The following is a 24,154-nucleotide window of genomic DNA, read 5'->3' as shown; positions in this document are numbered from 1 at the left end:
TCGCTCGGATCCCTGCTAGGCACAGTTGACTGCTGCAGAAGCATGACACAACTACGGAGTAGCTGAAGGCAAAGCAGGGCCTTGTAATTATGGCTCACGGAAGAAACTGGAACAGAGTTAGCTGAGCCCATGAGCTCAGAAAGGTGAGAGGTCTGCGGGAGCTAAGCGGTTGGGATAGTCTCCTGGCATCATGCATCAGCTCTAATGAAAACTAGAGCAGTCCGGTGCGCCGAGAGCCAAGCCAGCTTCTCTTCGTTTAACCGGTTCGCCCCCATTCCTCGGAGTCCCACGAATCCCTCTGGGACATCATGATGCACCTGGGCCAGAAATGGACGAGCACTTCGCACCATCCAGCCGACACATCTGCCAAGGGGCCGAACCCAAGAACCGGCTGGGATTTCACAGGCTGTTTGACACATACCTGGGTGCTTCACAAGCATCGTAGACTGGCTGTGTATTGACCAAAATAGTGCTCTGCTCTCAGAGGCCAGAGCCTCCTGCTCCATTCTCTCCCATCCAGCTGAGAAACCGCTGGCCTGCATCTTCCACGTTGCATCTCCCGGAACCTCCCGTTGCCCAGGAGAAAGTTCCAATATGGGCATTCTGGGGGTGGGTTTCTTCCAGCTTCTTAACCCCCGGAGTGGAAGAAAAGTCTGCAGGAAAATCTTCCATTCACCAGCTTTTACATTCATTTTCATCCTAGCTGGGGCTCTGTAGTGCTGGTATTTACTAGAGACGACCAGGGGACATTCTGGAAGTGCAGAGTGCCACCTAGCTGGGCCCCACAGCAAACGCACAAGTCTCCATGATTAGCCTGATTCCTCTTCATGACGCTAATGGAGTTAATAGACCTTCCAGCTCTCCGAATCTCCACATCCCCGTCACGGTGGGGGCACCCCTTCTGTGGACTCTGGATTTATGCTCATCAAATGCCCCACTCCTAATGGTGCTTTCTAGAGAAAGGCACCTGCCCCCTTTAACCAAAGCCTGCCTCAGACGAGCAAAGGAAGAAGGCCTGGCAAAGAACACCCGCCCCCCCCCCCCCCCGCAGGTCAGTTGGAGTCGGGGAAGAAAACTAGGAGAGGAATTAGGACCCGGTAAGAGTAAAGCCCATGGGAGTGTGTATTACCCTGTGGGGCCACGAGAGAACAGCAGGGGAATCACATGCTCGGGATCCGTGCGACCCTAACCCTCGTACCCAGCGTGTGGGGATGAAACACCCTCGCAGGCGACCTGCTCCCCCAAGACCAAACTAGCTCAGGACACTTGGGAGAAGCGATTTCCTTGTTCTCGGGGAACAGCACCTCCAGTCACACCGGGAGGGGCTCCCCAGAGCACTCGCCCCCCCAATTTCAATGGGAGCAGAGTTAGGCCAATGCCGAGTGCTTCTGAAAACCCCTGCCGGCCTGTCCTCCAGCCTGCGTGCATGGCCTACCAACTCGGTGCTCTGAGCCCAGCAGGTCCCCTCCTCTTCCGTCCCGCAGAGCCACTGGTCATCACAACTAGCTGCCTCTCACTCCGCAGAGCCAGCGTTAGCGCCTTCCTGCTGCGATTACCACAGCGCTTCGGGCCCTACCTCCGTATCCACGCGACTCCTAACCCAAGGGGAAGCCATGTCGCCAGAGGGGGCGAGCCTCCTTCCTTCCTTCCTAGCACCCCTCAAGAGACCACTCCTGCTCACGAATTAACCTCCACAGAGCATCCCTATGTACACACCATTACACAGTATATTAAGAATAATACATAAGCAACCAATTCATCCCAGACTGTAATTCCACTGGGGGGTCATGGAGACATCACAAACCACGAATACCTAGCACTTTTAATACCTAGCACTAATATCACCTAGCACTTTTCATCAGGAGATCTCAGAGCGCTTCATAATCTTTCAATGTATTTATCCTCACGGCCCCCTGTGAGAGAGTCCTTCCCACTTAGCCCCATTTTCCAGATGGGAAACTGAGGCACAGAGAGACTATGTGACTTGCCCAAGATCACAAAGGAAGCCTGAGACATAGCAGGGACTTGAACCAGGTCTCCCAAGCCTTCCTCTAGTGCTGTAACCTCTGCACCGCCCTTCCTCTCTGCTGGGAGTTTCAAATGCAGGGTTCCATTCTGCAGCACACTGGAGCTGACCTGCCTCGGCATCTGTCATTAGGAGCCTCTTTGAAGAGAGGCTGAAGACACATTTGGAAAGGAGACAAGCAAGAGGAGATACGTGAGCGGTAAAGAAAGTACAGAACAGCACAGTGCACAGGGCAGTCTAATTTACCCTTTCCCATAATGCCCAGGCAAAGAGGCACTCAGTGACACGGAAAGGCAATGTGTTTAAAAAAAAACCAACACCACAGATGAAGGGAAATTCTTTTTTTTAAAACCCAGCATTTGGTTAACCTGGGGAACTCACTGCTACAAGACAAGCTTGAGGCAAATTCCTCAGTGAAATTCAAAACAGAATTAGGCATGTCTATGAATCAGATCACTAGCTAGGATTAAAGTGAGAGAGACCCGTCCGTTTCTCCTACTTCAGGGTTTTGCCATCTCGGGTGGTAGCTCATGAAGAAATTTACCAGCGAGATATCATCACACAATTAGGGGCACGCTACAAAATTAGTTGCACGTTGGGGCATTTGCTTTTTCACCTGCAGCATCGGCGTTGGCCATGGATAAGGGAGCAGAAGGGCAAGCTGTCTCTTACGCTGTGTTGATACATACAATTCCTGGAGTTAGCTAGGATGCATCACATGTAATACACATTTATTCAGGGTGTGCACCTAGGCATATGCTCAGGTCACCAGTTTAAAATGTCCCGAGTGATGTTACTGCACAAGAGGTAGGTTTGACCGTTATGAGCGATTCTGATTATATGACGCTGCACGGACACTCAGAGTCCGTCTGCAGGGCAGTGTGAGGTGTGGCTGCAGCTGGAGCAGACAGACCTACGTTAGTTTTAATTGCAAGATGCACGGGCGTGGGCTTCAGCAGCACGAGTACCCATAGGCGCCGACTCCGTGGGTGCGGCGGGGTTGGAGCACCCATGGGGAAAATTTAGCGAATGCTCTGCACCCAGTGGCAGCCAAGCTCCCCCCTCCTCGCCTCCTTCTCCCACCCCCCCGAGCATGCCGTGTGCCCGCTCCTCCCCCGCCCTCCCAGCACTTCCTGCCCCCCAACAGCTGTTTGGCGGCGCTTAGGACTTTCCGGGAGGGAGGGGGAGGAGCGAGGACGTGGGCGCGCTCAGGGGAGGAGGTGGAGATGAGGCGGGGACTTGGGGGAAGAGGATGGAATGGGGGCGGGAAGGGGGTGGGGACTTTCGGGAAGGGGTGGAATGGGGGTAGGGCGAGGGTAGTGCAGGGGTGGGAAGAGGCGGGGCAGGGGCGGAGCCAGGGGCGGGGGGGCATCGAGCACCCACTGGGCAGAGGGGAAGTCGGCACTTATGTAATTACTCAGGCTCCGGGTGCACTTGTATAGCCCAGGTTGCCACGTCAACATTACGATTTGTAGCTATGCCAGCCTGGGTGTGTCTACCTGAGCTGCAATCGCGGTAGTGTAGACGTACCCTAAGAGCACCGGCGCACTGGGAATCCTAGCATTGGGATCCTAGCACCTCGGGCATTGGCTTGGGATGCTGGATTCCCCCTGGGTGCTGGAGAGCCCCTGGGAACACAGAGCACAGCCAGGTGGATTAGGGGTGATCTGTGCACAAGGGTGTGTAACACCCCTGCGCGAGTTGTCTGTGGGGACTGAACCTGCCACCTTTGAATCTGACAAGCAGAATCTCTAGTGCCTGTACTAAATGACTAGATCCATCAGCAGACACATAAACCTCTATACATGGTCCAGCCACTACAGGGAGACCAGGAGCCAGCCAGGGGTTACACCTGCCACCAACACGGACAAAAGCCAAACCACGCTCAGAAGACAGGAGGAGAGCAGTGCCGGCGACACACACACGCACAGGGCCAACACTGGGGGGGGGGAGAGACAAAGGACACACCAAGGAGCGGTAGCTGGGGGCACCCTACCTTTCCCCAGAGCAAAAAGCAGGGGCGATGGTTTTCTGGCCAGAGGTGAAGGAGTGATATGGCGGTGGGGCTCCGTCAGGAAACCTTTTCACCTCTGAATTCCTAACTCCTCCGTTGCGGACTCGGTGCAAATGCTCAAACATAAGGACCAGCTCTCTGGGGGTGGGTTCAAATAAAAACACGGAGAAATTAAACCTTCCAAGGCAAAAAGAAATCATAGCCACATGAATGAACAAAGCAGGGATCCAGGCAGGCGTAAAGCAACCCCCCCCCAACTTTAAAGACAGTTTCTTAGCAGCTTCTATCAGGCATTTGTAGGGGTCGAACTGGGCCAGCTCATGATAGCTTGGGGGGGCTGAGGGGGGCTGGTACGTTCCTGTGCTCCACAATCTCCGCTTTCTTTTTTTTTAAATAATTAAGTCTCTAGCCTTATGGCGGTGAAGATATCCTTCAAAATAGGACATGAAGGAATGACGTCTGTCTGAGTCTGCAGACAGCCTAAAACAATAGCTTTGAGGGAGCTTCCCCATTTAGCTCAATGAACTGTTTACTCTGAAGCCTAGTGATAGCAGTTTAAATGTCACCTTTGTTTGGTATATCACCAGGGGCGGCTCTAGCTTTTTTGCTGCCCCAAGCACAGCAGGCAGGCTGCCTTCGGCGGCATGTCTGCTGGAGGTCCCCGGTCCCGCGGATTCGGCGTACCCGCCGCCGAATTGCCGCCGAATCTGCAGGACCGGCAGACCTCCTGCAGACATGCTGCTGAAGGCTGCCTGACTGCCGCCCTCGCAGGGACCGGCAGGGCGCCCCCCACAGCTTGCCGCCCCAGGCATGCTCTTGGAGCGCTGGTGCCCGGAGCCGCCGCTGTATATCACAAGAAAGAAGAGGAATGATCCAGTCACGAAGATTTTCACAATCTACAGTGAGTGGCGTCTCGTGTTGTCGCGAGTGGGCAGAGCTGGGAAAGAACCACCATGTTTTCAGGCAGTTTGATCGCTGGGATTGTTTACAAGGAGTTTGGCTGCAGGCAGACACAGTTGGGTCTGTCCCAATTTTTCAGTGCTCTGCACAAACTCAGACGATACAAGAGAGACCGTGACATGTTGCTCACGCTGTATGTCTGAGAAGACCCTTTGCATAGAGACGTAAATCGTGCAATGAAACAAACGGGCCCGATGCGCCTCGTTCCCCCCGGCTGTAAATCAGAAGCAGGGGCACTGCTGGAAAGCCAGTATCGGGGAGCGGAGGGGCAGCCCCCCTGTTTCTAATCCTCTCTCCTGCAACTGACCCGATGCAGAATTCTGGCCCTGCTTATGCCAGTGGGGAGCACATCACGCACATGAGCTTGCACGGCAAGGTCTCCTTTTAGCACGATACGGTTGATGTTACAGTCTCTAGCCTTGAGCCAAAGCCCATTGAAATCGATGGAATGACTCCCGTTGATTTCAGAAGGGCTTTGGGTCAGGCCCCCGGGTGTCTTAATGCCAGTCACTGAATGACTGGCAGACCTGACAGCATTTTGCATCTTCCTTCTGAATATTTTACATCTGTGTGCTGTCTCTCCTAGGTACTTGAGTGCCTCTCAATCTTCCAGGTATTTATCCTCACCACACCACCGTGCTATGGTAGAGATGGGAAATTGAGGCACGGGGAAGCTAAGGAACATGCCAAAAGCTCACACAGGAAGTCTGTGGCAGAGCAGGGACTTGAACTATCATGTCACAGGGCCATCCTATCTCTCTCAAATTGTGGAATCGCATGAGAGCATAGGTATAGTTTGACTTCTATATTTGGGGGGGCAGCTCCAGTCAGGCCAATGGGGCCTCATGTTGGGGAGCAAATTCTGTGCCTGCCTGAAACTTGCAGTTGTGGAGGACAACACCTCCCCCGGCCCCTTTAAACTACGCCTGTGTCTGAGAGCTGCTGAACTCTGGGGAAGTTTGGATCCAACTCTGGGCGCCACCTCTGTTGTTTATTTTAAAAACAACCCCCACACTAGACAGTCTTCTGAACGGGACGGGCTCAAAAGTGACAGAGAAGCGAATGGGGATTCTAACGTAGGGCAGTTCTTCGCAGTTTGGTACCTCGGGTTAATTTCTGTGCCGTGGTGCTGCTGGGAATTGAGGGATTTGTGTTTCAGGCTGCTAAGAATTCTGTCTTTGTAAAATAAAACCACGGGTCATGGCAAAGAAACAAAACCACCCACTGTAGGACAAAGCAGACAAAACCTAAATCCATGGTCAGCAGCAGAAGGGGGGGAGGGTCAAGCTCGGGGGGAGGGGAGGGCATGTTTCCTTCCCTGACTCAAGCATGCTGGTGTAAAGTGGGGCAATTTTATTATTTGCCTAATATCAGTGAGCTTGGCGCTGTACAATTGACAACACAGAGCCAGGCTCTGCCCCGTGCAGACCAGCAACACAGATACGTGGTGGATGGACACAACTGGACAATCCAGAAGCAATGACGATTCCGGGTGTTGTTTCCCTACACAACGCTATTTCTTAGCATCAGAGGCCTTGGGAATTCCCCTTCCAACAATGTATTCCTAGGGGATCAGGGGGAAGAGCAAAGGAGGTGGGTTGATTTAACAGGGGAGGCAGCGTCCATGGATACCCAAAGGGCCTGCGCCTCCTTCCTCCCTTACACAGACATTGTCTTTCCTACTCTGCCCTCCCACCTCCCCAGAGGCGACACATGGGGCTGGCCTGCAGCCCGTCAAGCCCAGGTCTCAGAGCGCCGAGCAATCCTCCCGGCTCCAGCTAATTTCAACAACAGCCACCAGCGGAATCCGTCCATTTCGGTCCCATCAGCAGCAGGGCTCCAGCTTATCTGGGAAACGTTATGGGAGGGGAGAGAGAGACAGAGCGGGCAGGGCTGGAATGGATGCAGCGGCGGCGGGTCTCCAAAGGGAGTGGCCCCTGGGGGTGATGGAGGATGATGGAGGAGGAAATCAGGAATTTTCGCAGCGGCTCCATTCCGCCCCTGCGCCCCATAGACACTAACTCTGCAGGAGGCAGAGGATGATGGGGGAGAGCAAAGCCGATTTTGCCCTTTATGGATGGGCTGGATAGAAAGTTCAGCTCTGCCTCCTTCTCCCAACCCACCTGGATGAGAAGGGGCGCCATCCTGGGGAAGCTATTAACTGCAAAACCTTTGGCAACCCAAGCACCCCTATTCCTCCCCCGGCCCCGCCATTAAGTTAAGTTATTTCCACTGTCAAAAGGAATTCTGGTCCTCAGGGCTGTGTATATAGATTCAATGGACTGGCGGGCTGGGAAATGCCGGCACAGGAAGGGTTAACAGAAATCTCAGCCTGACTGCGTTTCAGGTCTCGGACCATCGAGCCAACATAGGGGCCTTGAGCCCGGTTCTGATCGCACCTAACACCCGGTTTACCCCAGAGCAATGCCACTGACTTCAGCGGGACGGCTCCCGTTTGACTCCAATGTAAACGGGGGAGAACAGACACTGGCTTGCAGCATTTGACATCTCAGCTCCAGGGGTGCCTCAAAGTCTGGAATCATAGACCAGGGTCCAGTCTGTGCCCCACTTTCCCGCCCTCCTCCCCAAAAAGGATGCTAGGAATTCTACCATTAGATGCCCACAGTACATGCCTGGGGTGAGCATGCGGAGTCTTGCCTCATTAAACCAAGTGGGCTGTGGCATACGTGCCTGATGGCACCAGCTCTGATAAACTGCTCTCTCTGGAAGCGCATCTGAGCATCACGGTCACGTGACCCCTGGTCAAGGTGCAGAGGTTTCAGCGTTCTCCCGCACGGAGAATGCATCTCCAGAGAGTGACCAGGGGGCACCGGCTCTGGAGTTTTGAACTGTCATGACGCTGAAAGGGTTAACTCCATCAGCTAACCCGGGACTCGTCCCTCTCCCTGCGTCAATGCCCGTGGGGCCAGGGGGGTAATTCTGCACCCTGCCTCGGTGACCCCCCCCCTTTTCTGGGGGGAGCAATGGGACTCCAGCCTCTGCAGCCACACGAGGCATCTCCACCACCTCTGCTGTGCCCGGCAGCCAGCGGGCTGGCGGGGAAGGTGGTGATGAGCAACATCAGGCTACATACCCAGTTCCTGGGGCAAAGCTGCTCACATCCACGCTGCTCCTAAGCCCTGCGGGGTCGTCCAGTGGGCAGGGCCGAATCCTGCCCTCAACAGACACGGAGGCAATTGACCTTCAGAGCCCTGCATACGCCACTGCTCTCGGAGGAGGAGACTGCTAGATGGCAGGGACCACCCTTCCCCTTCCCCCCACAGCACCCGGTCTGTGGTCACCCGCGTGGCGTGGCGCCTACCTGAAGGATGGGAGAATGCTGTCATAGTAACACCAGGTGGCGGTCAGGTAGGCTCGGCTCACGTCTGTCGAATACAGGCGCCAGGCAGCCTGCACCAGAGAGAGAGGGATGGTGTGGTAGTGTCCACGGAGGAGACGCCAGGAACTGGCAGGGCAGGGAGAGGTGCTGTTGGCAGGACCGAGGGGCACTGGCAGGGTGGTGCCCAGGGATGCTAAGGGATTGGTGGGTGAGTGAACGGGGAGCCCAGGACTGGAATAATAGTGAATGCTTCAGGGTCAGGCCAGAGGTGGCTGGGCACGTGGGAACTCGCAGTGCCCTGCTCTATGACTCGGGGTCTAGGTTGGATGCTGCAGGCAGGAGTTCTCATCCTGGCATCTCAAAACAGCCTGGCCCCTCTGAGGGCGTCAAAATTCACTCCCAGTTCCACCCCCTTCCCTTGAACAGACAGCAAACAGCAGCCGCAGGCCGTGAGCCAGCACCTCCTGCTGCCACCTGGAGCCCATTGATCCACAGACCCCATTCCTGCTGGTGGTGCTTTGGGTGCATTAGCACCCCGTCTTTGGACGGTGCAAATGCCTCTGCCCCAGCCGGACGCCCAGGCTGCGGGGTGGGAAACGGTCCAACTGGCTCAGATCAGACGGACCAAGCGCAGACCTGGAGGCCTTTTGGGGGTTCTGTGTCTGAGTCAATCAGAGGGGAGCACAGGAAAGAGGGGTATGTGCGGGGGGGATCCACTCCCTTCCAGGGGCATGGCGGGGACAGCTAGGAAAGCAGAGCTAGTGGGAAGCTCTCCTGGTGCTTCGCTGGGGATGAGGGGGGGACAGCGCAGGGCCTAGCCCCCCCAGCAGCTCTGCCCACGCCAGACATGCTGACGTGAAACTGGCGTAGCTGGAGTGGAGAACCAGGCCCCCTGTTCTTCTCACCCACCCCCCGCACCTGCCTGTTTCAAGCCGTTCTCCCCAGTCTAGCCTCTCGCTGAGGCTTCAGGTAACACTCCCAAGAAGCTGGTGCCATTAATTAAGGAGCGATCACAATGGAGGAGCCTTATCGGAGACCTCACGGCTTCCCATCTGCACCCACGGCACATCAGCGCCTGATGAATGCCGGGCAGCGATGGCCAGAGTTATTGGGGCGGGGGGGTGGCCGCGTGTCCCGGTCCTTGCTTTGTATTGTGGGGCGACAGGCAGGTGGGGCCCTTTGTCTCGTCCCGTGCCCAGCTCCATTAATTAACGTCAGGTTTTTTCCTTCCCCGCCGCTGAGATGAAAGGAGGAGTAGGGCTGCATTCAGAGGGCCGGGGAGCTGTGAAAGCCGGGGCCAGCTGACTGGCTGGCAGCTGCAGATAGACGAGGGGCATCGGGGGCTTCCTTTTGTGTGCCTGTTCTCTGAAACTGGGGAGATAAGGAGGGATTCTAAAGTTTCACTTCTCTAGCAAGCTGATCTAGACAAGGGGACTGATTTGCCAGGGCCCCCCTCCGGCTCGGCTACAGGCACGGCGGACCCTCGCCAAGGGACATGTCAGATGTGCTGAAGCATGCAAATGCGGACGGAGCTGCCCTGGCAGAGCTGTGTGCATGGAGAGCCCAAGGCTGGAAGAGCAGGGGGGCTGTATCTGCAGAGCCGTACCTGCCGGGGCAGAGAGGGGGGAATGCAGGATTGGGATAGCTGTGGGGCTGCAGACTGGACTGAGGGGTATCTGCAGAGTGGGGGTGCTGGGGCACTAGATTGGGACAGCAGGCAGTGCTGGGCTGGATGTTCAGATCGAGGGGCATTGGCAGAGTTATGTGTATATGGGGGAGAGGAAGTCTGGAACAGCAGAGGGGCCAGGCCGCTTGTGCGGATCGAGGGGCATCGGCAGAGCTGTACGGGGGGGGGGGGGGGGGGGGGGGGGGGGCGCCCCACAGACTGAGCTCAGGGCCATCGGCAGAGGTGTACGGGGCGGGGGAGCTGGGGGCGACCCACAGACTGAGCTCAGGCCCATCGGCAGAGCTGGGTAGTGACTCCAGACCGAGGTGGAGGAGGGGTTTCCCCAGGGAGAGGCGTGGGTGTCCGACGGTACCTGGATCAGGTTCGCTGCCGGCGTCCGCCTCTTCTCAAAGTGTTTCTGGCGATGCTGCTCCTGGACTTTCAGGGCGAAGCCGGAGCCCAGAATCCCCTGCAGGAGAAAGGGGCCAGCATGCGTGAAACGGGATCCAGAACCTGCCTGGCCCGTGCGGCAGCTGGACAAACTGCCCCGACACAGTCTGAGCCCCACCGGCCTGCGGGGTCCCAAGGAAGCATCCCTCTGTCCCCCGGCATGAACACAGAGTGCTCAGAGCCCGGGGGAGGAGACGGGCTCCAAACTCGCCAACGCCCCCCGTCTGGCTAGCAGGACGATCCACTCTTTGGGAGGGAGCAAAGAGGGCCCCCCCAGAGTAGGACTCTGTTGGCTCTGCCAGACCATCTCTCCTCCCACAGGGCCCTGGCAGCTCCAGAGGCAAGCTAGGAGCCGGCAGTCCCACTGGGGCAGGGTGGGGTATTGGGTGCCACCGTCCCTGCGGTGACATGGTAGGGCATTGCTCTTCTCTTGAGGGAAGGAAGGGGGGGGGGGGAAGAAGGAAAAAAGGGACAAAGAGAACATAGAAAGGAAGAGAGGAAAGAAAAGAAGGAAAGTGAAAAGAAAACGAAGGAAGAGAATGATCTCTATTGCAGGGACTATTCTGGAGCCACTGGGCTGTGACCCTTTAAGGCGCACTGGGGAGGGGGGGTTTCTTCCAGCTGTCTGCCCTGTCCAGGGCAGCCCCGACTGCCAGCCTAGGGTCCCCGAGGCCTGGCTCTCCCTCCCCCTGGTAGCGCCGGGCGTTACCGGGATGCCGCAAGGGGCTACTCACGGCAGGCAGAGCGAAGAAGGAGATGCCCAGGAGCGCGAAGCCGGCCGCCAGCACCCTGCCCAGCCACGTATTGGGGGTCTTGTCCCCGTAGCCGATGGTGGTGAGCGTGATCTGCGGGGGGAGAGAACACAGAGAGGCCTTGACGGAGCTCTCCTCGCCCCCGCGCCCCCCAGTCCGCGCCGTCCTCCCAGTGGGAGGGGGGTTTTGCAGCCACACTTACTGTGCCCCACCAGAGCGAGTCAGCATAGGTGGCGAACTCCGTGTTGGCGTCTTTCTCGGCCAGGTAGACGAGGAAGGAGGCGAAAATGAGCACCAGGAAGCCGATGTACCAGGCTGTGATCAGCTCCTGCCAAGGGCAGACGGGGAAGGGAGGGGACCAAAGCCAAGATGGGGGGGGGGGGGGTGTGAAGGCCCAATACACGACACAACACAATGCAATGTTCCCTCTGCAGAGCGCCCCGGACGCCACCCCAGCCAGAGCTGAGCACTCACTACCGGCAAAGGGGCAGAGAGGCTCCAATGGCAGGGAGCACTGGAGGGGGTGGGGGTACTCCCAGCTGTCTGCCCTCTGCGGGGCAGCCCCGACTGCCAGCCTGAGCTCCTAGGGACCAGGTACGTGGAGCTGATCTCACCCAGCAGCTGCAGAGGAGAAGGCTCTTGCGCACGCGTTGGGCGGGCACAGAGAGGCCGCCGGCGCTAAGTGACTGGAGGGGAACGTTCTGCGTGGTTGACTGGGGCGAGGCCATGGGGGGGCTGGGTCCGTTTCAAAATGAACGGGGAGACGTAGGCGGTTAACGGGGAAGAGCAGAAGGACGGCTCAGTGGTGAGGGTGAGGGTGCCCTCCTAGGACTAGGGAGACCGCTGGGTTCAAGTCCCTGCTCTACTGTAGACGCCCCTGGGCAATCTTGGACAAGTCACTCTGTGCCTCAGTGTCCCCATCTGGACTGTGGGGATCATAGCCCTTCTGTGAGGTTAAATACATTCAAGCCTGTGAGATGCTCAGATACTAGTGATGGGGGCCATAGAAGGAGCCAGTCCAGACCTATCTGTGCAGGGTGAAGAGGGTGCGCAGGGTGAAGGGGGCCCAGGCCTGGGTAGAGCAGGGGGCTGTCGGCCAGGATTGAGTGGCAGGGGCAAAGCTGGATGCACCAGTCCACCCTGTGCCCGGCTCTGCCCTGTCTGTTTTACCACCGCCCGCCTCCCATGGCACCGACGCTGAAACCCAGCCCTGCCCCCGGGCCAGCGCCATCTTCCAGCTCACCTTGCTGTGGGCATAGACCACTGAGCCCAGTAGCTTCCAGGTGCCCCCCCTGCGGTCCATGCGCACCATCCGCAGGATCTGCAGGAAGCGCATGCTGCGCAGTGCCGAGGTAGCGAAGATATTCCCCTGCGTGCCGGCGGCGATAACGGCCAGCGAGGCGATGAACACGATGAAATCTGTGACCCAGAGCACAGGGAGATGGGTGAGGGGTTAGCTGGCTAGCAGGGTGGCAGGGATAGCTCGGTGGTTTGAGCATTGGCCTGCTAACCCAGGGTTGTGAGTTCAATCCTTGAGGGGGCCACTTAGGAATCTGGGGCAAAAATCTGTCTGGGGATTGGTCCCCTTTGAGCAGGGGGTTGGACTAGATACCTCCTGAGGTCCCTTCCAACCCTGATAGTCTATGATCCTAGCTTTGCCCAGCATGGGATACATCCCAGCCCACCTGCCTAGGAGCTCGCATGGGTCTCATCCCCAGAGCATCACATCTCCCTGGACTGCTTCTGAGCGCTCCTGGAACAGGCTAGCAGGGGGGGGAAGTCTATCACTGGTTTTCCCCCCTGTCCCCCCCACGCATATGCCCTGAGGTTTCCATTCTCCCCAGACTGCCCCTGCACGGCCCTTTGAAAGTGGGTCAGTCTCCGAGAGCCCGGGGAAAGGCCATTGGGTCCATCAAGAATATCCTCCTTGGCTGATCCCCTCGCCCTGGTCACTTATCGTAGGAGCATGCCAGCAGTGATGGTGGTGCTGCTACAACTCTCCAGTAGGAGGCAGTCAATGCCTCGCTCTATTCTCTGGGCTGGAGGAGCTCTCTCCACCGGGCGTTTGGGGGAGGGGGACCATCCTGCTGCCCTCTTCAGAAGTTCTCCACTTTTGCATCTCCCTCCCCATCCAGATGTGACCCTGTGTCCCTGATCAAAGCCACCGACCCTTCCCTGCCTACCCTAGGCTAGCCATCGCCCCCAAACGGTGACCAGCGCCACCCCAAAGGGGCACGGATGGGGCAGGAATGGGAACCCCCCTGCCTCAAGCCCACTTCAAATTGAAATCTTAGCCCCAGTCAGGTCCTAGAACCACTGCTCTTCTCTAGAACTCGGCCCGACCCAAAACCGCTGCCAGCTCCCGAAACACTGGGATAAGCCCCAGGAGCCCCAGAGAAAAGGCTCCACCCCACTCTCAGCTGGCCCTGTCAGTACTCACATCAGGTCCTTCCCCGAACGCGGCCTGGGTTCCAGCCGCTCTGAGGTCTCCCCACACCCCATCACTGAGCAGGACACTCATACACAGCGTTTAACTGGGCTTGGAGAAAATGTGGACTTGAACTTGGACTTCCCAGAAGTTCTGGATCCAGGTGCCCTTGATGGGGACAACATTTGGATTCTGCTCCTTCTTGCTCTCCCCACCTCACTGCACCCCGATTTGAGGAGGTGGGGGTTGAATTTTGGGGCACTTTACTCTTAGGGCGGGATTTTCCAAGGAGTCTAAGGCTCCCAAATTCAGCAGAGACCTGGGCACCTCCGTCCTTCCATAACCCCGGGCACAACCTATTCTGATCCCATCTCCTTTCAGCTTTGCTCCTGAGGGTGCCATGGGGCTGTCTGGCCTGGTAACCATGAGCGCTTGCGAGGAGTTGGACGAGGGGGCTCTCCTGTGTGTTAAGGCTCTCCTGATGTGCCCATCACCATTGCCTCCAAGTGGCCCCAAAGAGACCTAGGATGCCCTTCCCATCTCTAGTTCCTATGATAACCAGGGACCAGTGGGAGCCCTAGAGATGGGTGCAGAGAGCAATTCCCTGCGGTGCACCTCTGGGTGCCCCATGGGGAGGATCACAGGGTGCATCGGGTGGCTTTCCTTGCCCACACGTACCTATTATGCAGAAGGGTTTCCTGGCAAAGCGGAACCGCCCCTGCCAGCCCCGGTAACGGCAGCAGCAGCCAGCTGCCCAGATGCGGATGATGTACTCCATGCCGAACACCACAATCATGACGAACTCCTGCCGGGGGCGCAGAGAGAGAGAGAGAGAGAGAGAGACTGGGTTGGTTAATCTGGGAGGGCCCGGAGTGCGGCTGCCTGTAAAAGCCTCTAGAACTGTGTATGAACCTTCATTTAAGTCACGCCTGAGGGGGTTAGCTGGCTCCTCGCTCCCTTTGCAGAGAGGCATCCTCCAGGTGACCTGCCCAGCTAGACAAACCTGCCCAGACCTTGCAGCCAGAAACAGGAGCCTGCACGGGCAGAGAGACCCAGGGACCTGCTTCCTAAATATAAAATCCCTTCCCATAAATAATCGATCCCTCTTGGTGCTAGGCCCAGCCCTGCTGGCCCCACTGGTTCCATGTCTGCAGCAAAGGCTCTCTCAGGAGGAGGACGACATGGGTGTTTGCTGCAAGGCTCGGCGCTGGATTCCAGTCTCCACCGCTCAGGCGGTTCTCAGGCACCCTCAGCACGAGCGTGGACTGAAATCAGCCGTAGAGCGCCGGGGCAAATTGGCGCGTATGGGCCTCAGTTCACATCCACTCCTGCTGGCCTCTCGGAGAAAGCGTGTGAATGGGACACGAAAGAATTCCCTAAGCCACTGTGACTATAGCCCTGGTGTGAGAAGAGGGGGAAACTGGGAGCACACGACTAACTAGGAGATAAGAATAGAGAGGTTTATAAAGTCCCCTCCTTACCAGGGCCCAACCTCAAACCCATGCCAATCAATGCAGAGATTCCCATGGACTTCACTGGGTTTTGGCTCAGTTCCTTAGGAAACCAGAGCTTCAATGCTGAGCAGCAAAGCAAACCTCTCCGCGCCTCCTTGTTCACCGGGAAAGTCAAGGAGACAAGCCAGGAGCCCTCAACTGTGGAGCCTTTCGGAGCCGCCCTGCTCCTCCTGCATGTGCCCAGCTTAAATATATATGGGTAATTTTCCTCCGCTGTCAGCATTGTACTGCTTTGCCTGCTACCTTTTGTACACACCAGCCCCTATTTTGCTTACTAGCGAGAAAGTCACAAGGACCTTCCTAATTTAGTCTCCATCACAGTCGGGAGAAATCCAGCGTCAGCTGTTTCTGACAGTTTGGGGGAAAGTTGCTTTTTTTAGGTTTCTTTCCCCCTCCCTTTCCAGTTGTTTTTTTGCATGTCCATACATTTGGCTATAGGCTTCCCAGACACATTCCACTAGAGCGTCTCCATTTCAAAATCCTCCAGGAGATTGTGCAGCTACGCTGTGCTGCCTTCCACTCACTCCTGCAAACATCGCGCAGCCATGAGAGCCCTGGAGGAGGCTGCAGAGTGGGTTCTCTTGGGTTCGAGGCCCAGTCGTGCCACAGATCTTGGGCAAACCACGTCACTTGGAATTCACACGTGCAAGTTACACCAGGAACGAAAGCCAGGTTAAAACCCATCAGGTAAGAACGTCCAGGTGCAAAGTTGCACAGATTTAAAATCACCCCTACAGCTAAACTGGTGCAATTGCTGCATGTAGGAGAGACCGTAGTTCCCCTCCTGTATGCTGATGCTGGCCTCAGTTCACATCCACTCCTAATGGGACATGAAAGAATTCCCTAGGGCATCATGGCTATAGCCCTGGTGTGAAAACTGGGAGCACACAGCTAGTTAGGAGATGAGGCTAGAGAGGTTTATAAAGTCCCCTCCTTACCAGGATGAACAGACATTGGTTGGCTAGTTTCTGATGCTCTGGGATGGTGGAGAACACGGACAGCACCAAGCAACTGAAGACTAGGAGGAATCTGAAATAACAAATGATTAGAACGGATTAGCAGGCATTGATGCATCAACCTGGCGCTAGAGCAGGTGCAGTGAGCCCATCTGGATGGGTGAGACGGAATCCATTCCAGCCCGGTGCCCACCATAGCTGCCAGCTTCCCCGGATCAGCTGGAACGCAGCCATGGCCAGACCTTACCCTGCTCTGCATTGGGGCGACTGGATACTGCTGAGGGGAGAGGGCATTCTGGCATTTCAGGCAGATGCAAACAGCCAAGCCACCCAACCTAATCACCAGTCCCACATGGGCACCAGCTATCCCAAATGCCCAGCTGGTACCAAGTATGCCAGAACCAGCTGCATCGTCCAGCCAGACTTTGGTAACACCTGCAAGACCAGGTCATCCCGAATTAGACCCAGGACAGATGAGGCTTAATGAAATTACTAGCATGTAGCAGCACCCACGTAAGACTGGCAGGGTCTTTGCCTGCCAACAGCACGGCTTCTGGAGCTGAGCACGGCCAAAATCAGCGGGGTGTAATCCAACATCTCGATTCCGGTTCAGAACCAACACATTGTTTCTTCCTGCCAGGTGCCCTGCTCAGGACCCCAGGGATCAAGAGACCCAACCCCTCACAGCTGACCCCTGGCCTGGCTTGCTCCAGTTCCAGCACATGGCAGCATCATTCTCACCCACAGTAAGGCGCCCGCCAAAGGCACGGGCCACCAGGGCTGGAATAAGGACCTCAAGGGCAAGCTACCAAAGCTGTCCATGTGAACAGCAGCTCCCCCACTCAGGGGGAAGGTGCCGAGGGAAAACAGCAAGGGACAGGTGCTGTAGGTGATTTGGGGGCTGGGGGGTGAATACTGGCTCAGAAGGGTTAAAGGCTTCACTTCTTTCGTAGGACAGGGGGAGGGGAAGGAGGAGGGAATTTTGACACCAAACGCTAATCTGAGCCGCAAGGTTTTACCATCCTTAGATAAGATACTGTGACTGGAAGCTGTTTGGGGCTGGGACTGTCTTTCGCTCTGTGTTTGTGCAGCACCGAGCATGGTCCATGACGGGAGCTGCTAGACACGACGATAATGCAAAAATGAAATCATCATCGGACGAGGCAGGTATCTCAGGCGGGTGAGCTGCACGTCTGCACTTAATTCAAGCTACCATGGAGAACGGGCCCCCCTCAGGCTCCCCGTTTGTTTTGATGGACTTGTTAGCTCTTCGGCGATCCCACCAAGCTGCCTGCCGAACAGTGTCCCCAGCAAAACTTCTAAAAATCGGATTGACCTGCAGGGGCCACACGCGGCCCCGAGATGGCAGCAGAGAGCAGGGGAGCTGGTGGCCCAAGACTGCTTCTGAAAGCTACAGCGGAGGGATGAAGGGACCCAGGCCGGAGGGTTGGGGGGCTGCTGAGCAGTGGAGCCAGAGCGCAAGTCAAGGGAGCATTAAGAGATTCAGTTTGGCCTCTTCCGAGGAACCTGGGTGGGGCGTGGGGCGCCGAGACATGCGCCAGATGTTCTGTTCTTCGGGAACTCAACTGTGGCTTCTTTTCCAATGTGAAACGTGCCCTGGGCAAAACCCAGGAGGGCAAGGACCTAATGAAGACAGAAGTGGGAAAGGTCCATTCGCTCCCTTAGTCCTTCCTCAGAGCAGGCCCAGAATCATTCCCTGTAACACATTCTCCAGGCTAAAGGGCCTCAAGGGATGGGGGGAGGGGGGTGATTTTCCATCATTGCCTTTGAGACATTGCGCCCGGCAGATCTCACCGCCGGGAAGTTTGTAAACTGGATTCAGCCTGGATTTCCCCCTTCGGAACGTGTCAAACCCGCCGCCCCGGCTAGCCCTCCCTGGTCAGCTCTTCCACCCCCTTCAAATTGTAGCAGGCAGTCCGATGCACGTATTACAGTCCGATGCACGTATTACAATACACCTATTACCATGGCGCCCGGGGGGCTGTGTTTGGGGGGGAAACAAATCTGGTTTCCAAGCAATGATGCGGGGCCAAGTTCAGAGCAGATGTAAACTCACCAAAGGGAGAAGCACCTCGGTGTGGCCGATGAGCACTAGCAAAACCAGGGCCTGAAAGGCAGCGTAAGCCTGTGAAATGGATCAACTGGGGTTTGCCATTGCACGGCCCCAGCATTTCTGCTTTCCCTTTCCCGGCTGTGGGGACCAGAGCTCCAAACATTCTGAGCTGTAGGCAAGGAGAAGCTCAGCCCTTAACACTGGGGCCTCGGGGCCTTTTCATCCGAAACGTGGAGTCCTAGCCAGGTGGCACCCTTCAGCTGCCCCCTAGATCTCTATTTGCCTCCCGAGGACTCCTTCGCCCATGGGGCTCCTGTGATACACGCTGTCCCATGAGCGAGGGAGAGAACTTTAGCCGGGGGCGGGGGCGGAAGGGAGCTGGGGTACCCTCCCTTTCACTGTTTTAAAGCGTAGCATCTTTCCACTGGAATAATGCTTTGCATTTTCTAGAGCACTAATTGGTGGGGGAAGGGGTGCTTTATGAACATTAATTAAGCTCCACAAACTACCCTGCACTGCAGATAAACAATATCCTGGTTTTACAGAAGGGCCAAGGCATGGGCGGGGAAAGGACTTCCCCAGGATCACACAATAGATCCGCAGCACAGCACACAACCGAACTGAGCAGTCCTGCCTCCCAGCTCCCTGCGCTAACCCCTAGACAACACTCCCTCCCCAGAGCTGGGGAAAACACAGGAGTCTCACCTCCCAGTCCCTTTCTCTTACCCCAAACCTGGGAAAAGAACCCAGGAGTCCGGAGTTCCTTGCCATACCCACTAGACACCACTAGCTGTAAACAAAAAGTTCTCCAAAGTAGTTTATATTTAAAACAAAGCCAAATTCCACATTTTTTTAACTCCCTGCAGCCGCATTTGCCCTGCGGTCACTCACCCTGGATCTTAGGGGTCTCAGGAAGCCGGCCCCTGCAGTCCCACGCTCTCTCAGCAGCCTACCACAAAACAGCCCAGGGAATCCCCAAGTCATTACCCCGAATGGCGGCCGAGGAAAGCGCTGAGCGCCAACAAAGAATGAAACCAGCCAATAATATTCCGGCTTCGGAAAACTGCCGGAGTTGGGCCAGTACGTTAAATATTTAATCACAAGAAAGACTTTCCGGCGTCCCCTGGGGAGGGCCCTAAGAACCCACCTGCACTGTGGCAACATGCGTCTCACGCCATTCCTGGGCGAACGAGAGCGCGTGCCGGGGGCAGGAGGGCAAACCGAGCCCGTAGCAGAGAGGAAGAGAGGGTGTGAGAGGGGCGGCCCTATGGGCAGAGGGGAGTTAATCTTACCAAAACCCTGGGATTCTCCTTTATCGTACAGTCTGGGACAAAAACAAATGCCTGCGTATGTGTGTAAGACAGTGCCCTGCACAGCAATACTGGGCTGTACTGTACAACCCCCATTTCCTGAGGCGGGGGGTCAGGGCAGGGGGAAGCAGAGAGGGCAGTCTGGGGCACGCCCAGGCTTGCAGGAGTGGGTGGATTGAATCCCTGGCCATGTTTGGGGGCAGTGCTACTTTGCCTTTCTATCGCTCTGGAGGATTTCAAAGTGCCGTCTGACCCCAGGTGAGTTTCACAGACCCAGGCATAGGGAGATCGAGCCACTTCCCCAGAGTCACAAGGGCCAAGTCAGCTACGGAGCTGGCCACGGAACCCAGGAGTCCTGATGAGCAGGCCTGGCCTCCAACCACTTCCTTCATCTCCTCCCGTGCAGGAGGATGGGGGCGTTTCGGGTGAGGACAGAATTCCCCACGGGAGAGTCGGCGCAGACAGGCTGAACTACTCCACCCACCTTGAGCCTCTGCCCCCGCCTTGGCCTCGCACAGATGGTTCAGGCTCCGTCCTGCAGATCTGGCCCATGTAGGCAGCATTCGTGCGCACCGGAGCCATTCGACTGTTGGCTCGTTAGGGGTAAACGCCGGCAGTGCTTGCAAATAAACCAACCAACCAACCAACCATGGTTTCAAGCATGCAGAGAAAAGGTGCAAGTTAGAGGACTTGTGCCCCATACGAATCAGGACTGCTAGGAAAAATTGGGAAGGGCGACGAGAGGTCTCCACCGAGCATCTAGGAGTCAAGATGCCTGTGATGGGTATGAAGGAGAGGCAGAGACAGAAAGCACCTTTCTGCATTCACCTGCCTGGTCCCTGCAGGTGGAATTTCCCAACGCGTTTAACTCCTGTTGGCTTCGGTGAGAGCGGAGCGGAGGGCTCATGGGAATCTCCTGCTAAAGTGTTTGGGTTTGGTTGGGTTTCCTTTCCCTTTATGGGAAAGTCCGTGTTCGGCATGACACCAAAGGGCTGTCTCTAGAAAGTAGCTGATTGCCTGCAGAAGCCAAGAGAGAAGGAGAGTCTCTCGGTGGGGTTCTGTTCGCACCCCCTATGGAATCGTGCCGCTGGAGTGGGATTCTCTAGGACAACACGCTGATAGAAAGGGGAGCGGTTTCGATTCAGGAGCAGAGGACTTTTCCCTAAGGGCAGGAAGGTGAGGGCACTGGTCCCATATCACTGCCAAGGGGCTGCCAGGAGCCCTGCGGGCATTTCCTCTCCGGGACAGATGGGTTAAAAGATGGGGTTTATGAGCCTGAGTTACGGAGTGAGTCCAGCAGCAGCTTTTGAGAGAGATCGCCCTGAGCCGGCTCTGCCAGGGGGTTAGATTCGGCTGCTGGCGCAGGGCTTCCGGCTTCTGCCCCAATACACCTTCTCCAGTCCACTTGAAGCACTGCCAGGATCCAAACCTCACCCCGGGGCTCCCTGAGTCTGAAGTCGGCCGCCTCGGATCACTTCTAAAATAAACGGCTGGGTGAAGAGCGAGCGAGCGAGCTGGAGAAGGAGATAAACACCGAAGGCAGGTGGATCCTGCTGAGAGCTCGACTGGCCCTTGCAATCCGCTCGGAGGCGGCTGTGCTAACACAACAGCAGAGCAGGGGCTGAACTGCAGCGAACAAGCATCATCTGCTGCTCCCCGAGTCCTCTTGCTCGCTAGGGCACGCTGGCTATGCCCGCTCTCTCCCTGGGGCAGCTCGCTTCTCCCAGCCCCCTGCCTCACACGCTGGAGGGGAGGGGCACGCAGCAGCCCAGCTATAGCCCTTCTAAGGCAGAGTGGCCTAGCAGAGAGAGCACTGCCAGACGTCTGATGGAGACCTGGGTTCTAGTCCCAGCTATGGTAGGGACCGTGGGAGATTCACCTCCCTGAATCTCAGTTTCCCCCGCTGGGGCTAATGGTACCGAGGCAAAGTAGCACCAGTCTCCTTGTTATCTTTGAAGAGGAGCCAACACACAATCCATGCCCCTGCGCCCCAGACTGACCGAGGACTGGACATTCCCGGCGGTGAGGACCAGCCCTCCTCTCCGCCTGTGGGTGGCGCTCTAGAGAAAGGCTGAAATGCAAGAACAGTCAAGAAGAGACGCATCAAGGGGATCTAACCTAGGCCACGCTGGTGCCAGATTGTTTCCTATAGGCTAGTGATGAGGCTGCCGCTCCATGTTCCCATGCAAACGTTAAAACAGGGGAAGAGCTGGGTAACCCAGCACAAAAGCTGGAACGAATGTTTCGCACGGCTCTTTAAATACACACACACTGCTTCCTAGGCAAGGGCCTTCTGTTGCAAGCGAAGGGAGTGGGGGACAGGGAACCAGCCGTGCCTGAGAACACCAGAGACTCGATCGTAACACGGCCTGCCAAAGCGCTAGCACAGAAACACTCACGGCTGCTTGGAGTCCGTTCGCCCAGGTGAGTTCTGGGCTCCGTTAAAACAAAAGGGGCTTTGGCACATTTAAAAGAAGAAGAAGAAGAAAAAAAGCCCAGAATCTGGAGACGTAGCAAATGGAACTCTCCAAAAATACATTTTTTCCCCTGATCCAGCGATTCTAAATATGGAAAGTGGAAGGCTCGTGCCGCTGGTTCACGTGACCACGTACAAAGGGCCATCAATCTGCAGGAGCTGGCCTTGCGTAACAGCACAGGGAGGTCGACCGAGCTCCCCCCCTCCCTCCCCGCCAGCTTGTCTTGGAGCGGGAAGCGCCACCCTGGAGACTGGAGTGTGCGAAGCACAGAAGTGACAGGAGCGGTACTGTGGGAGTTGGAAGTTTTTCTTCCCCCCACACCCTGGCCAAAATTCCCCAGAGCCAGATCCCCGGCCAGTGTTAATCCGCTGAACAGTCAAGAGAGCTGCATTGGGTTCACACCAGCTGTGGATTTGGTGCCAGTGTCGCTCCGGGCAGGGTGTCCGTCTTTCCCTGGTGGCCTCGTTACACCTGATCCTTCTATACTGGCTCCAGAAGAAGGAAAATGTAAAGCCCTGCTGAGAACTCACTCGGTGTCCCAGCACGTCTGTAGGAGACCCGGGCTCTGCGTGCAGCTGACCGCGCGTGGAGCGAAGCCCCGTGGAAGGGACATGGGAGGGCAACGATCTCCCTACCCCTCCATTGGCACAACAGGTCTCGTTTTCTCACACTCGCCCCATTATCCCCATGAAGAGCTGAGTCCCGTAGTCCCCAAAACAGGGCCACTCTGGTTCTTCCACGAGCTCCACTCGGATCCTGGCACCACTATTCGCACGGTGCTGTGCCTCTCCCTGGGACACCAAACCCAGTGGAGGCTCCGGGGGGCAGCCTGGGAACGGAAACGGTGTAACACTGCAAACCACGAGCTCTCTGGGGCAGGGAGCATCCCTCCCCGTGGGACGTGCAGCTCCGAGCACGGGAGGGTCTTGCATGCCATCGGGGTGTCTGGATGCTACTGCAAGCCAAACAACAAATTCATCATAACAGTAATGGAAACCAGCCGCTCTCTGCATGGCCCATGAGGCTCGGCACTCGCCCTGTGGGTCATTTAGGGGGCCCCCAACCTACACAGGTTCTTTCCCCAACTTTGGCTGAAACGGCTCCAAAACCAGCTTCCCCGACAAAATAAAAATCTGCCAGGGCGAATCAATCAGTCTGCTAAAGATAGCACCGGGGGGATTCGGTCTCAGCCCCTCTGCTGGGAGGGCAGGGGGAGGGCGAGCTGCTCCCTCACTGACATTGAGTCTCTGTAGCGTTTCTCGTCTCCTTTTGCTGCTGACTTGGGGCATTAAAGCCGAATCAGCTGTAACGAGTCTCTGGGGCCTGAAACCAAACCCAGGCGTTTTCTTCAGCAAGCTCGGCTCTAGGAAAAACAAGGGGGAACTTTTCCTTTAGCACACCCTGCGTCGCTGTCTCAGCGGCACAGGTGCCAGCAGCGGGCACTCAAGCCAGGTCCCCCGGCCAGCTACAACACCATTGGGTTTTTGGCCAGATGCTCACTTCTGCCTGGCCAGAAGGTGGTGGGTTTGTACCTCCCTGGGAAAGAGCAGCTAGGGATGAGGGCAAGAAGAGCAGACCCCGGAAAGTGGGGGCGGGTGGCTGGGAATACGAGGTATGTACCTGGGAGGCAAGCCCCTCCAGCTACGCTCCATTTTCAGCAAGCGGGCGCGGGTACATCTCCTCGAGCCAGGCGGGGCTGAACTTTGCCCATGAGAAGGCAGAAGCAAGGAGAACAGCTCCTTCCTTGCAGAGCCCTCCTCCCGAAATTTCTAGGAAAAGCTTGCCCGGCCCGTCAGCGTTGGAGCATCAACCTTCTCCCAGGCTCTTTCGGACTTGCAGCAAAATCACCATCGCCGGAAACCCAACCTTAATGGAGCTGCATCGACTTGAGCGCCAAGGAGGGGTGCATTGGGCAGAGGGGCACGCTCTCCTCTTTACTAAAGCCATATCCATGCTGGGATGAGAGCCCCTGGAGTGGCTCCCCCAGGGCAAACCCCTAACGTTGACGTGCTTTGTACAGCACAGTGTGATTTGTACAGGTGCAACTTACCTGGGTTTGAAACCAGCGTTAATCTGCACAGGTGTAAATCAAGCCTGCACTAGGGGTTCTCACTGGTGCCAGATAAGCCCCACATTGCCCAAGGCCCCAGTTCCATGGTGACGACCCCACCTCCTCTGCCTTGCTGG

General features: G+C 56.7%; 1 protein-coding gene across 1 annotated transcript in view; it reads right to left on the bottom strand.

Annotated features, from left to right (window-relative positions):
- Positions 1-24,154, bottom strand: part of KCNQ4 (potassium voltage-gated channel subfamily Q member 4) — a 73,293-nt gene that overhangs the window by 16,579 nt on the left and 32,560 nt on the right. The window contains exons 2-9 of the mRNA XM_034754301.1: positions 16,089-16,179; positions 14,315-14,441; positions 12,452-12,627; positions 11,411-11,536; positions 11,191-11,301; positions 10,380-10,475; positions 8,323-8,411; positions 4,023-4,178 (exon numbers count right to left, since the gene is read on the bottom strand). Of these exons, the coding sequence (XP_034610192.1) occupies positions 4,023-4,178; positions 8,323-8,411; positions 10,380-10,475; positions 11,191-11,301; positions 11,411-11,536; positions 12,452-12,627; positions 14,315-14,441; positions 16,089-16,179 (972 nt within the window). The remainder of the gene's footprint in view (positions 1-4,022; positions 4,179-8,322; positions 8,412-10,379; positions 10,476-11,190; positions 11,302-11,410; positions 11,537-12,451; positions 12,628-14,314; positions 14,442-16,088; positions 16,180-24,154) is intronic.

Source organism: Trachemys scripta, chromosome 20 (assembly GCF_013100865.1).
Source record: "Trachemys scripta elegans isolate TJP31775 chromosome 20, CAS_Tse_1.0, whole genome shotgun sequence".
Classification (NCBI taxonomy): domain Eukaryota; kingdom Metazoa; phylum Chordata; order Testudines; family Emydidae; genus Trachemys; species Trachemys scripta.
The sequence above is the reverse complement of the archived record's forward strand: the minus strand, read 5'-3'. Positions and strand labels throughout refer to the sequence as shown.